Below are 14,823 nucleotides of genomic sequence, written 5' to 3' on the forward strand. Positions count from 1 at the left end.
CCATTTTTTTTATCCAGTCATTTCGCTCTTTGTTTTCCTTTTATTTAAAAAAAAAATTCATAACTTAAATTATGCTTAGAAATTATTGTAAACTGTTGCAGAATTGAAAGGCAAGTTCACATTTTCAGAAATTTCAAAAATTCAAGTATATTTTGGAAACAAATATGTTATACCATATAACAGGTATAATATATTTGTTTCCAGAATATACTTGATCAATAAATCCCAATAAAAGTCATTTCCATATTTTGCATGGTCAAGAAAATACGTTTTAATATATATATTGTTATCATTAAATTTCAACAATTAGTTAAGAGCCAGAAGTAAAACAATTGCATTGAAATCTTTTCAAAAATCATAAATAAAACACCAAGTATACAAAAAAAAAAAAAAAAAAAAACAGTGGCACTCCATCTAGGTTTCTGTTCGAGTTCCTGAATAATCGAACACTTAGAACATTGATTTATGGTTACAGAAAAGCAGTTCTATGCGCAGAAAATTACCTTCCGTGTGTGAATTTGTATAACAAATGAAAACCACTCTGCTATCGATGAAATAAGTGCACTTTTCAACTGTAGCGTAATGAAGTTCGATGATTACTTGAGAAGGAAGTTCATCCCCTTATCCATGCTAATATGGTATAACCCAAACCCATTTTCTCCAATTTATGCAGCAGTCTGCCATGCTGTATTCTGTCAAAAGCCTAAGAAAAATCCAAAAGTATCATGGTGTATCCATTCCCCTTGTCTAGTTCAATAGTAACATTGTTATAGAATGTGAGCAAGTTGCATAAACTTAACTTTCACTTAGTAAACCCATGTTGCTCATTGCAAGTAGAGATTCACTGTCAACCCAATTCTTAACACGAATCCGCACAAAAACATTCAGAAACGAGGCTCACAACAAGGGTTTTCATGATGGGGTCACCATATGCAAGTCCCACATTACCCGATCTAACAAGCAGAATTGTCTTCAGTGGTGCAATGAAGTGCAGTCACACTACACACTCTAGGAAGCAGACGGACGTGTGTGGGTGTGGCGCATGCCCGCTGAACATCCCTTACCGCTGAATATCCAAAGTGCGCATCCCCAACTACGAAATTCGGAGGTGGCGGTGTGTTAGTATGGTCCTGCTTTTCCTGGTTTCTCCTCGGACCTATGTTTGTGATGCCACGGACATTGAACTCCGAGAAGTATCTGAACATTATGGACAATGCAATGTATCCAACTTTATGGTGTTTCTACGGAACTAACCATTCTCACTTTCAGCAAGACAATGCACCACCACCTCTTTGGTCTGTGGACATGAACATCACCACACTTGACTGGCATCTACAGAATCCTGATCTCAATCCTATTAGATGATGTTAAATATCTAATCACGTCGAAGTGAATGACTTTAGTACTGACGTTGAACTGATATCCATTTTCCCATGTCCATTCCGCCTATTCAAATCATTCTGCAAGTACTGCATATCAACAGTACTTGCAGAATAGTTCAATGGGAATATTGGACTATTCTTCCTGTAGGCATGTAACTTAGTGTTGGACTCTTATGGAACGATAGTCCAATATTCCCATTTTTTGCTATTTTATGCTTGTGGAAAGTATGCTTCGCAGGATTGCGGCGGTCATTGAAGCGAAAGGAAGTTCTACATCGTATTAAAGTGAGTGCCATTTCTGTTTGTTCTTCACACTATGGTGTACATTGGCTTCTTTCCAAACAGTGCATATATTAATTGCTGGTTTGAAGTTCTGTATTTCTCAGTGTATCATGTCTAGGTCAAGCTCACTAATCAATTCTACAAGAGAAAATAATTAAATCTTCAAGAAATCACACAAACCTCTGTAACTCAGTAAGTATAGACGAAGCCATTTGGTCGGAAAGACTTGGGTTCAATTCCCGTCAGTCACGTAAGGAACTTTTATCTGGTCTCTTTCGACTAAAGGTCAATTAGCCGCTCTCACCTTTCCTCCAAAGGTTAATTTTACGAATCTTTGATGCAAATATTCTCCATCATAATTATAAATTCACACGTATGCCACAGTAATTAAGTTTTTAATAATATGTAAATATTTCGTCTTAAGTATATACTGATGATGTCTTATGATAATTAAGACGAAATATTTACATATCATTAAAAAGTTAATTACTGTGGCATACGTGTGAATTTATAATTATGACGGAGAATATTTGCATTAAAGATTCGTAAAATTATTAAGTAACTGTTGGAGAAAATGTGAGGTTCCATCAGAGTGGTCAATAACTAAAGTTATATCTATATTTAAGGAAGGAAACAGAGATGATTGTGGAAATTACAGAAGAATAAGTTTATTAAAAATATGTTACAAAATTTAGAGCAAAATCCTGAATAAAATACTTAGAAATATTTCAAACAATCTTCTCTCAGAAGAACAAAATGGTTTCAGATATGAAAGATCGTGTACAGACAACGATTATATGTTAAAACAAATTATTGAAAAAAAAAAAAAAGACAATAATTTAATTTAGAGGCTCATCTAGCCTTCATAGATTATGTGAAAGCTTTTGATAAAATACACGGAGAAAAATTATAGAGTATATCCATTGGTACAAGCTATACAAAGTTTATATAACGATACAAAAATACAGTGACAGTTATGTAATAAATTAACAGAAGCGATTGAAATTAATCAGGGTTTTATGCAGGGATGTAGCTTATCTCTAATTCTATTCAATATCTATAGATCAAGTTATAAAAATATGTAAAATAACAATAAAAGAAGATTTCCGGTTAACCAGATATGCTGTATTGCAGATAAACAGATTATATAAGCTAAACATCTTGTACAAATAATCAAGAAACGAAAAACATCAAATCTTGGCCACATCATGAGAAACAGCAAATACCAACTTCTACAAACTATTTTGGTAAATTCTTCAAAAATCAGTTTATGAATTAAACAAAAGAAGCTAACAATACGATTTAAAAATGTCATAAAAGAAAACAAGTTATGATATTTAAAGATCCAGATCATGTTAGATCAAAAACAGTCATAGAAAATAAAATAATAGAAGAGGTGACGCTGTTTAATTATTTAAGCTGCAATATAACATATCCAAAAGATAAATATACAGATGAAAAAATAAAGAAATTTCAGAAGATTTATGAAGCACACCGAATAAAAAAAATAAATAAAATAAAATAAATAAAATGAGATGAGAAACTCAACTAACAAGCAATGGCCACTCCCACTTTATTATATCTCAGAAATACGAATTCATAAGAAAGAAACATGAAAGTAAAATACAAGCTGCAGAAATGAGATTTTTAAGAACAATTGAAGGATACACAAAACTGGACCATAAAATAAATACATTAGGCAAGAGCTAGACATGCAGAACGTAAATGAAAAGAGTGAGGAATGTAATGAAAAATGGAAAGAGCATCTATTTAGGATGGAAAGATATTGGCTACCAAAAGAAGTGTATAAATATAGACCAAAGGGAAAGAGAGAGAGAGAGGGGGAGGGAAGACCAGCTACAAGATGGAAAGACCAGTCAAGCTGGAACAGACAAATGCCTAATCCTTGAAGAGAAAAAAGAAGAAGACCAAGATTAATTTCTTTAAATATTTTTAAGTAATCAGGAAACCCTGTTCTAGAAAGCAAACCCTGTGTGAGACTCTCCTAAGCGAAGTTGGTGATGAATTTAATCACCTGATTAAAATCTTCTACTTAGTAGGAGATTTTAATCACACCAGGCGATTAAATTCATCACCAACTTCTCGCCACATATAATTCAGATTAACAATAAAATTCTTCAAATAAGCCTTTTTTTAATTCCCTCATCCTCTTTTTTATTCCACGGACATAGAGACGTACAGTATTTCACAGATACGTGAAGGCCACTTACCATAAAGTCGTTCTTCTCCTGCCAAAATTTTATTGTTTCTTTATGGCGACGATTTAGAGCTTCCACGTCTTTTTGGTGATAAGCGTTTGATGCTGAAAACTTATCCTCTAAATCTTGTATTTCTATGGTTGACTTCTGCAACTGACATTTTGCTTCATCAAGCATCCTGCAAAAAATGTAGAAAACATATCTAGTTCATTCCGAAACAAAGCACAAGTATGTCACTGAACTTTTCACTCATATGAAAATAAAGAAAACAAATAAAGGAAATATCGTAGCCTTACTCCATGTATAAATAGAGGCTACGTTTATAAGGAGAATATCGACGCTGTCCATTAACATAATTTTAACACTTCAGCATTGTGGGTATATATGTTGCAAAAATTGAACTCAGGTCCTGTGACGTATTCTGTCTCTCTCTCTCTCTCTCCACACACACACACACACACACACACACACACACACACACACACACACACACACACACACACACACACACACTTGGTATATTTAACATTTATTATACCCAAGGTAAAATACTTTCTACATTTATATCTCCTCTTGAGATTTTTATTTAATAAGGTTAAAACACCTTATGGTAATTTGTTTTCGTAAAATACTTATAAGCTCTGTATTACTAAAATCTTGGTATTTCTAGCCTGGCTTCCACTGATGAGAGCTCAATAAAGGTCGAAACCGGTCTGGGTAGTGGCCGTTGCCTTTGATACAAATCATCGTACATCTCCTCCAGGAGATGTGCTTTGCATTAAGGGTAAATATTAAGATTAGTGATCAGAGTTTATTCTACTTTTACCATGAGTTGCCTTGGTCTTGCACTACGTGCAGGGTCAGCTAGACTTGCAACACTTGCAGGCGCAAACTTGACTTATTTGTTTGTTTGCTTACTTGGGAAATGCAGTAAAACCAGGTTTAAACCTGGTTTTACTCCATTTCTCCAAATCAGCACCAGTTTTACAAGAAAATTGATTGCTGCAGAATGATAACCTTAAAGAAAATATAAATATAAATACCAGGGACAAAGAAAATACACTTAAGTTTTGGAAAAACCTATGGGACAACCCTAAGAGGCACAATAACAAGGCAAAGTGGATTGAACAAATTAGGAACGAATCTCAAGAACGAAAAATGGACCAACTGAAAATAACAAGTGAAATGGTTCAAAAGCAAGCTAAAAAAATAAAAAATTGGTCAACACCTGGGAAGGATGAATTACATGGCTACTGGTTGAAATATCTAACAGGCTTACACGAAAGACTTGCTAACCAATTTTATGATGTTTTAGAATGAAAAAGCAAAGAAGAGTGGCTCACAGCAGGGAAAACGTTTTTGATCATAAAGAATAAAGAAAAGGGTCCAAACCCAGAAAACTTCCGACCAATAACTTGTCAACAACTTTTAAGCTACTCACAGGCATACTAGCTGATAAAATATACAGCTATCTTAAAGCAAATTCTCTTTTCCCAATTGAACAAAAAGGTAACAGCAAAAATTCAAGAGGCACAAAAGACCAATTGCTGATTGATAAAATGATTCTTAAAAATTGCAAACGTAGAAAAACCAACCTTCATATGGCTTGGATAGACTATAAAAAAGCGTTTGATTCGGTGCCTCATAGTCAGGGCCGCCCCTAGGAATTTTGCCACCCCGTGCAGTAGCATATTTTGCCGCCCCTTCTCCCTTATTTTTCGTATAGTTTATGCCAACTTTGCCCCCCCCCAAAAAAAAAAACTTGTCGCCCTGTGCAAATGCACGTCTTGCACCGTTGGTAGAGCCGGCCCTGCTCATAGTTGGATTTTAAAATGCACAGAACTATTCGGTATTAGCGAAAACGTACAAAAAATTTTGCAATCGAGCATGAAAAACTGGAAAACAACGCTGGTTCTAAATAGAGAAGAAATTGGAGAGGTAAACATAAAAAGGGGCATCTTTCAAGGAGACTCATTATCTCCTCTATTGTTTATATTGTCATTGATCCCCTTAACTAGAATTTTAAATAAAACTGCTCATGGTTATCAAACTGCGCAAAAGCGTGCAAAGATATCTCACCTTTTATACATGGACGATCTGAAGTTGTATGCAAAATCAGAGAATGAACTCGGATCGTTGCTAAACACTGTGCACATATTCAGTCAAGATATATCAATGGATTTTGGCTTAGACAAATGTGCAATTGCTGGAATTGCACATTTGTCTAAGCCAGGAATAACAAGAGGGAAGTTTGAAGATCTGGACGCAATCGAGCTGCTCAATGGTGAAATAATCAAGGCAATAAAATTCGAAGACAGCTACAAATATTTGGGAATTTTAGAAGCATCACAAATTCTGCACAATAAGATCAAAGAAAGAACTAAAGCAGAATACATAAGACGATCAAGAAAGCTTCTTAAGTCAATGCTTAATGCTAGAAATTTGATAAAAGCAATTAATACCTGGGCCATACCTGTTCTGAGATATTCAGCAGGCATTGTTGAATGGATCCAGCTAGAGATGGAAGATTTAGACCGAAAAACTCGAAACTTAATGACAATGCACCATGCTCTCAATCCTCACAGTGATATTGATTGGCTATATCTATCACGCAAAAAAGGAGGTAGAGGATTAAAAGCCAAAAGGCTATTTTTCTGGCAACCTTAACAATAAATACAACCTTAATAATAAATAATAAAAACACATAATAAATGATTATCTGCAGAAAACAACAGAAAATGTTCTAATTGAGGTAAGGAAAGAGGGTTTATTTAAACCCATGAGACCAAATTGGAATACAAAACCAACCAAGTAAAAGTAAGAACTGAAAGATGGAAAAATAAGGCATTGCATGGAAAATACCTTCACAGCATAGAGGACAGCGCTGACAGCAACTTGACCTCGCAATGGTTGAGAAATGGAGCACTAAAGAAAGAAACAGAATCGGCAATTTTTGCAGCACAAGAACAGGCCATTAAAACCAACGTTATGAAGGTAAAAATACAAAACATTCAAGAAGACAGTAAATGTAGATTGTGCAAAGAAAAGGAAGAAACGGTAGACCACATTATAAGTGGATGCAGCAAAATCGCAAAAATTGAGTACCGTAAAAGGCATGATAACGTAGCTAAGATAATCCACTGACATTTATCTAAAAAGTATGGGTCTAAAGTATCTAAAGACTATTGGAAGCATAAAGTTCACCAGAAAGTGGTTGAGAACGAAAAAGCTAAAATACTCTGGGATTTCAAAATCCAGACTGACAAAAGCTTGGAATGTAATACACCCGATATTACAGTGGCTGAAAAAAGTGAAAACAAGAGTGTTAAGTTTATCGAAATATCAGTACCTTGAGATAGTCGGATTGACAACAAAGAAAATGAAAAAATTACAAAGTATCGCGATTTGCAAATCGAAGTTGAACGAATCTGGCAAAAGAAAACGAAAGTTGTTCCTTTCGTTTTCTTTTTGAAAACGAAAGGAACAACTTTCGTTTTCAAAACGAAAGTTGTTTTGAAGATTTTTTTTTCCTTCTTGAAAAAACATCTAGAAGCACTCGAGTTAGATAGATTAAAAATTGGGCAGCTGCAAAATGCCGCTTTGTTCGGCACAACTTTCATTTTCAGAAAGTATTTTCATATATATATATATATTAATGTCTAGAAGCTGTGGGATGCCAAAACAGAAAAACTGTTTATTATTTGAGCGCACGCATCTAGTTTCATCTTCTTAGAAGAGTTTTATAACACGGAAATAGCAATATAAAAATATATTTTGCAAGAGAAAAACATCTATAAATTAAGTTGTAGATGTATTGCTGACATTTGAAGGCTTTCTGTATGCCATAGTATTGTTGGGCACGTTCATGCGGGGATGATATCGCGAACGCCTAAATTGGAGAGCTGAAGAGTGGCAGCCGATGGTTATAGCTAAGGTTAGTATTAAGATGGACCAGACTGAGGACAATATCTATTGATTCTCTCAAGTTCATCATAACATCTAAAAATGTTGTCTGATCTGTTCCGGATCACTAGATGAGTGATAAAATCTTCATTGTTCAGAGTGAGCAGAATTAAGAACGTGATAAAGATAGTGCGCTAGCTCTAGTTCTGCCAGACGTCGATAGTCCCTTCTTGGTTTGAAGGCCATTCTCCACTGTACACTTTATGAATAGAAATTCCATGACACTTTTGAAACGTTTGAAGCTGTTCTTCACTATTATTATTATTATTATTATTATTATTATTATTATTATTATTATTATTATTATTATTACGTAACACCTTCAGGGAGTCCAAAGACTCATCGAGGGAGGGCACCTACTCCACACCTCTCCATCTCGACTACTCAATCCACCAACCGCAACTACCTTCACCATCTACGCCCACGCCATCTAATGCCGACCACCACCACTACTACTGTTTTTACAGACAATCACAAACATCCATGCCCACGGTGGGATTCGAACTGCAGCCTTTTGGCTGGAGAGCGGATACGCTAACCACTTGGCCAACCAGGCCCGGAAAAAAAAAAAAAAAATCCGTCGAGGCGAATTTGAACGACCTATGGATTACTGAATGATCAACGATAGTCCACAGCTCTGCCAACTGAGCTACCGACGGCGATAAAAACTATAAATACTAATGTTATAATTTAAGTTCTTTATAGAATAATGAAATAACTTAGACTGTTCCATTAATAAGTTACTGAGAAGTCTATCCGATCACTCCAATATCGAAGCCATTCCATTACTCGATTATGTTCTGTACTCTTACCATTTTTCATAATTTTTCTAACACTTATTTTCTTCTTTATATCATAAAATTGATGAACCAGTATAACACAGTTACTGCACTGAAACACTCCGATCTAGCTGTTTTTGATATTTCTACCTTATCTTGTATTGATATGATATTCTGCTCTTGTCATGACACGACCACCACTAGTGCGAACTGTACCCTGCTCGGAAGCCCTATTAAGGAAAAAAATAAGCAAAATAAGTTAAGAATATCTTGAAATAAGGGAGACTAGCAACTGCACATTGAAACAGTTAGACCGCAACAGGTGGAGATGCGTATTACCTAGGCAACCCGCATCTTCGCCTATTGCGGCCCAGTGCACTGGGGGTCATGGGAATTTAAAGTGCTCTCATAATTTTGTCCGGACTGACGGAGGTGCTGGATCATCTATTGCCGAAAAATCAGTTGTGTACTGTTTCTTACGTTGCTAAAGGTCCTGAGAAATTCCTCTTAATCAAATGACTAAAATAAAGGACAGGATCAGGGTCGTTTAACTTGCCTCCAAATTAGGCGTGAACAAATTGAATTTTTCTGAAATATACAGTTTGACGACACTAAATGAGGAGAATAACTGGAGAAGGGTGCTTCTTCCTGTGGCAAAGAGAGAAAGAAAGAAAGCCGTTTTCAGTTCGAATCTGGTCGCTGACTATAGGAACTTTTTTTTAACCCTTTCTTCGACCGCTTCCGAGTAAGTCGATCTCGGGCACGGGCAAGCGGTTTTTTTTTTCTCCCGCTTGCCCATAGTTCCTTACCGTAATTGGTTTTGAGTGAGTAACCACAAGATACCTGCGCTTTCTGCCTTTCTTCATATCATGCAGTTTATAATTAATAATAGCCTTGGACCAGCTGTCTCTCTGATTGGCTACCGATGGAGAATGAACTCCTCCACCCTCTCCTCAGCCTCCAAAAATTAAGGATAAAAGTATTGCCTACACCAGTGCTTCCCAAACTTCTGGATGTCAGGGACCCCTTTGCAAAAATTAAAATATTTCACGGCCCCCCTCGAAAAAAATCGTAATAGAGAGATATATTATTATAATATTTATTGTATTTATATTCAATACAAAACATACACAGCGATTGCAAAAATCAAATGCATATATTATATTTTTTGCCTCTTACCGTTTGGTCTGAAGACGATGCAGGCTGTTCTGGTAAAATATGAAATACTGTCCTTGTTTTGAGTCTGTTTCTGCTTCTTCTGATTGTTCGCGGGATTTTTTTTTTTTTATCAGCCACTTATCCATCTCAGGGTTAAATTTTTTAAAGTAGAATAGATCAAATAATATCACCACTTACCGATACTGGCACACCACAGACTGATAACATGAAATTAGTGAATATTACCTAAATAAGGGAATCCCCGGACCAGGAACATTTTTCTCTTTTGTGACTTTTCTCCCTTTACGGTAATTAAGCCTAACGCGAAACAGACAGCAAAGGCAATCTGTTTATTAAAATGTGCATATGATTCGTGCGGTATTAGCAAAAGATCGCGCAACCGAAAGATAAAAGCATAGCTGACAATTGAGTTGAAATGCTAACTCCCTTCAACCGAATTCCATTTGTGAAACTGCCATAACATTCATTATATATATATAGTACTTAGTTTTAACACTTTTAAGAATTTTAACACGTTCGGTTGAATTTTATTGCTGCCTTGGGAAATCGAACTCACAGACATCTAATTAATAACAATAGTTTTTAGTTAGACTCTGTGTTTGCCCATGCAACATATGGTTTTGTTTCAGTCTATACAGCATAGTTTCTGTATGAGGGGGACATGTGATTCATTAATTAGTGTGTTTTTATCCCAGTTGTCTCTAATTCCACTATTTGTTGAGAAATATATTACACAGACTCCTCATACTTTATTCACTGGCATAATAAAAGTACTTGTTTAATTGCCTCTGCTGCTAGGGAGGGCATGTTGTTTACCACTGCAAGCGAGTTACTATCTCCCTACATGAACCTGCTTAAGCTTTTTTTCATGTGTGAAGTATATGCGAAACTTTTATTGGTAACAGAAAACTAGCTCGGATGACAGTGATAATATAAAACGAGTTTTGATATGTATATAAAGTCAATATCAATAGTCCCTGATTACGAACGCGTGATGAAAGGGACAGGAAGATTTGGAGCTTCCCTGAGAGCATTCGAAGTAAATACAATTAACCACTGAAATGAAACATATGAATAAGCAATATTTACTAATATTCATTAAGCGCCGAAATACACAGGAAGCAAAATTTGGGAACCAACACCAATGTGTGAATTTTTCCATTAAAATATAAAAAATAACAAAAAAGAAATAATAAATAATAAAAGTTAAATACGTTTCTTTTAAAATAAAAAAAAAATCTACTTAGTCTTAAAACATGTTACATTTATTTTCATTATTTCACAGCCCCCCCTCAACAAAACCGAAGGCCCCCAAGGGGGCCGCGGCCCACAGTTTGGGAAGCGCTGGCCTACACCATATAGGGAATAGAAGGCTTTAGAAGGAATTGTTTTTCTCATGCGTTTATTTTTCAGATAAATTACATGAATAAAACATGATCAGCATCGTTACATTTTAATTCAGGATTGTAATTAATAACATCAGAATTGATATATTTCATGCGTTATTAATAACAATCCTGGTAATAATTACTTATATTATTACAATTAGAGAAGATAAATAATAATATATTAAATTTGCAATTTATATTTTACCTTTTATTTATTTTTTTTTTTTTGTTACCACAACATAAAATGTTAAGCAACATTGTATTATTTCCATTTTTGTAGTAATAGTTTTTTATCTAATGATATTAATGTTAACTTTTTTTAATTATTGCAATATATGCTCATTTAATACTTATAGCTGTCAGTTACCTGCCTGATGGCATCTCTCCCTTGAAGTGGTAAAGAGGCTTGGGTGTACTCATCCAAGAGCTATTCTAGCAGTAGCTAAGCTACTGGTAGGACCTCCCTATCTGGACTGGTTAAGAGGTAGGTGCCAGACTTAGTCTATCACCTATCTTATCCAGGTAATCATCCACGATAGAAGGATGGATCTAGTCAATGCCCGGAATTCCACTTTCAACGTGTCGACCGACAAATGTGGTTTTCACATATTATCTTTCGTACGTTAGTTAGATAGGGCTAAATGACCTCGCCTACTCCCGTATACGGGAATAAAAAAAAGGCGTTAGCTGATTTTTTTTTTTTTTTAAATCTTTCGTACGGTCACATTCTGTGAGTGTGGTTGGTCGTCCACTTCTGGTAGCAGGGAGCCAACTGCAGACATTTACTCCGCGCGCTTTCGTTTCAGTATGGTATGACTTGAGATGGCCCATTTTGTCAATAATTTGCCAAACACATAGGCCTGCAACATATCATCCTTTCACAATGTCTCTTTCAAACTCTATCAGTTCCCTTCTCGCAATCATTTTACCCGGACATAGTTACACTGACTTGGGAGTATCATATTTCTCCAATTTATACTGGCTACAAACACGTGATTCGTTACATGCACGACACACCTTGCCCATGGAATATCCTTTGACTTCTCTCCATGCAGTGTATATGCAGGCATTTTTTTGTGCTTTTTCTTAAACTTACATTCAATAAAATATATAACAAAACAATAGCAAAAATGAAAATACGCTCCCTAACCAGACAGTCTATAGAAACAGTAAACATATAAATAGATATACAAAGAAAAGATGCCCTATGGAAACAACTTGAGATAGCGCCTAACAATACAGTAGCACAAGCTGAATACAAAAGAAAACGGAATAATAACACAAATTAGAATTTGTGTTGTTAGGAATAACCTAACATACATCACACACACACACACACACACACACACACACACACACACACACACACACACACACACACACACACACACACACACACACACACACACACACACACACACACACACACACACACACACACACACACACACACACACACACACACACACACACACACACACACGAAAAAAAGAAACTATTATAGAAACAAATTAACAACAGCTCAAAGCGATGTAAAGGAAACCTGACACCTGATCTTCTTCTTGTTCAACCTTTTGGTTCTGTCCATTGCTGGATGAAAGTCTCCCCCATGATTTTCCAGATCACTCGGTTTTCTGCCTCTCCATCTCACTCCTGTAATTTGTTCTGGTTCATCCCTCCACCTTCTTCTCGGTCTTCCTCTTTGTCTTGCTCCATCCATTGGTCTCCACTCTGTTTTTTTCTAGTCCATCTCCCGTCACTGCATCTGGCAATATGGCCGCCCATCTCCACTCAGCCTGTTTAATGTATTTTACAATATGCATGACACCTGTTTGAGATCTTATCCAGGTGTTTGTCTTCCTATCTCTTAATGTTATTTTTAGCATACTTCTTTCCATGCGATGTTGTGTTGTTCTCAGCTTTTTGTTTATGGCTTCTGTGAAAATGTTAGGACAGGAAGTATGCACTGGTCGAAAGCTTTCCTTTTTAGACTCATAGGGATGTCACTTCTGAATATGTCTCTCATTTTCCCATAAGCCATCCATCCAAGGTGAATTCTTCGTTCAATCTCTTTTCTTTGGCACTCCTCAAAGGACAACAATTGGACCCAAATATACATATGAAGTAACTTGTTCTATTTCATGGTTTTCAACTTTGACAGTTCTATGGCTAATATATTTATTCATCATTATTATTTTTTATTTACTTATTTTTAATCCAATTACACTGGAGGCTTCATTCAGCTGATTTAACCTTTCTTCCATCTTCAAGATTATCTGCTATTAGGACAATATCATCTGCAAGTTTCAGATGATGCAGCCTTTCTCCATTTATGTTTATTCCTTTTGTTTCTCAATCAAGGCTTCTAAATACTTCCTCTAGTGCAGCTGTGAATAATTTGGGAGATGTGGTGTCGCCTTGCCGGATGCCTTTTTGTATTGAGAACTTTTCACCTGTTTTTATATAATTTAATTACAGAAGTTGCATTATTGTAAATATGTTTTAGTGTTTCAATATATGGTTTCTCAGTTCCCTGGGTTTCAAGTGCTTTTAGTGTTTCAGATTTTTAACTGAATCAAATGCTTTTTCTTAGTTTATATAGGCCAGACATAAGGATTTATTCTATTCAATTGATTTTTTAATGAGCTATCTTAATGTGTGAATATGGTCCAAAGTATTGTAATTCTTTCTAAATCCGGCTTGTTCACAGGATTGCATTCTCTCTAGTTTAGATTTTATTCTATTGGTAATGTTTGTGAAAAATTATAAATAATAGAATATTAATAATATTATGTTAAAAGAATAAATAATAGAATATTGCTGGCGAGCCCAAACAACTGGGAAGCATTTTTATTTTTTTTTTTGCAGTTGTTCTTTCTTTACATAAAGATTATTCATTGTTTCCTGAGAGGTGCCAAGTTTAATTTGAGAACGCAGTGCGTAATTTTTCGCACTTTATTCTTAACATGTTAAAACATATGAATCAACTACCCATCCACAGTCCATTTTTAAATTGTTAAAAACAAAATGCCTTATTATCGTCTCGTTTATCCCATTCTATAGAAAAATATACCTTCATATAGCTTTTCTATCATTAAAACTGCAGATATATTGCAGATATCCAGCTAAGTAGGAGGACGATGATAGCAAATGATATCACGCGCAGGATATGTAAAGAAATGGATGAAAATTTTTGAATGTGGAGTGTGTTTGATGGCAGAATGTATAAGAAGGATGTATATCTTGTATAAGAAGGATGGTCTGCACTTGAGTTCATTTGGCATCAGTAGCCTGGAGAAATTACTGTTAGGTATGAGACCTAAGGTCAGGGCAACTAGGTCATCAAGGGAGGAATGGGAAACCTGTGTGTGAAAGTTCAGCTATTGTATGCAAACGTGATAAAGATATGAATGTCTTCTAACATGGTTATGTATGTGGGGAAAAATATGCTTTGGGTTCGGACCTTTTAAGTATGTCAAATTCTAGAACAAGACGAAATGGACTGCATATCTAATTATAAGAATAGGCTAGGTGGTAATTTATGATGTCCATACACAAATGCCAGGAATTTAGAAATAAAGGAGTTAAGTTCGTTGCTTTATTGAATACGATGTGGCGTAAGATTATTAGC

General features: G+C 35.5%; 1 protein-coding gene across 2 annotated transcripts in view; it reads right to left on the minus strand.

Annotated features, from left to right (window-relative positions):
• The window catches only part of LOC150098004 (uncharacterized), a 307,571-nt gene that overhangs the window by 201,176 nt on the left and 91,572 nt on the right, over positions 1-14,823 (minus strand). For both annotated transcript variants that reach the window (XM_090406477.1, XM_090406476.1), the window contains exon 8: positions 3,896-4,061. In XM_090406477.1, the coding sequence (XP_090262603.1) occupies positions 3,896-4,061 (166 nt within the window). The remainder of the gene's footprint in view (positions 1-3,895; positions 4,062-14,823) is intronic.

This window comes from Typopeltis vanoorti, chromosome 16 (genome assembly GCF_054136105.1).
Source record: "Typopeltis vanoorti isolate ZY-2024b chromosome 16, IOZ_Tvanoo_1.0, whole genome shotgun sequence".
NCBI classification, from domain to species: domain Eukaryota; kingdom Metazoa; phylum Arthropoda; class Arachnida; order Uropygi; family Thelyphonidae; genus Typopeltis; species Typopeltis vanoorti.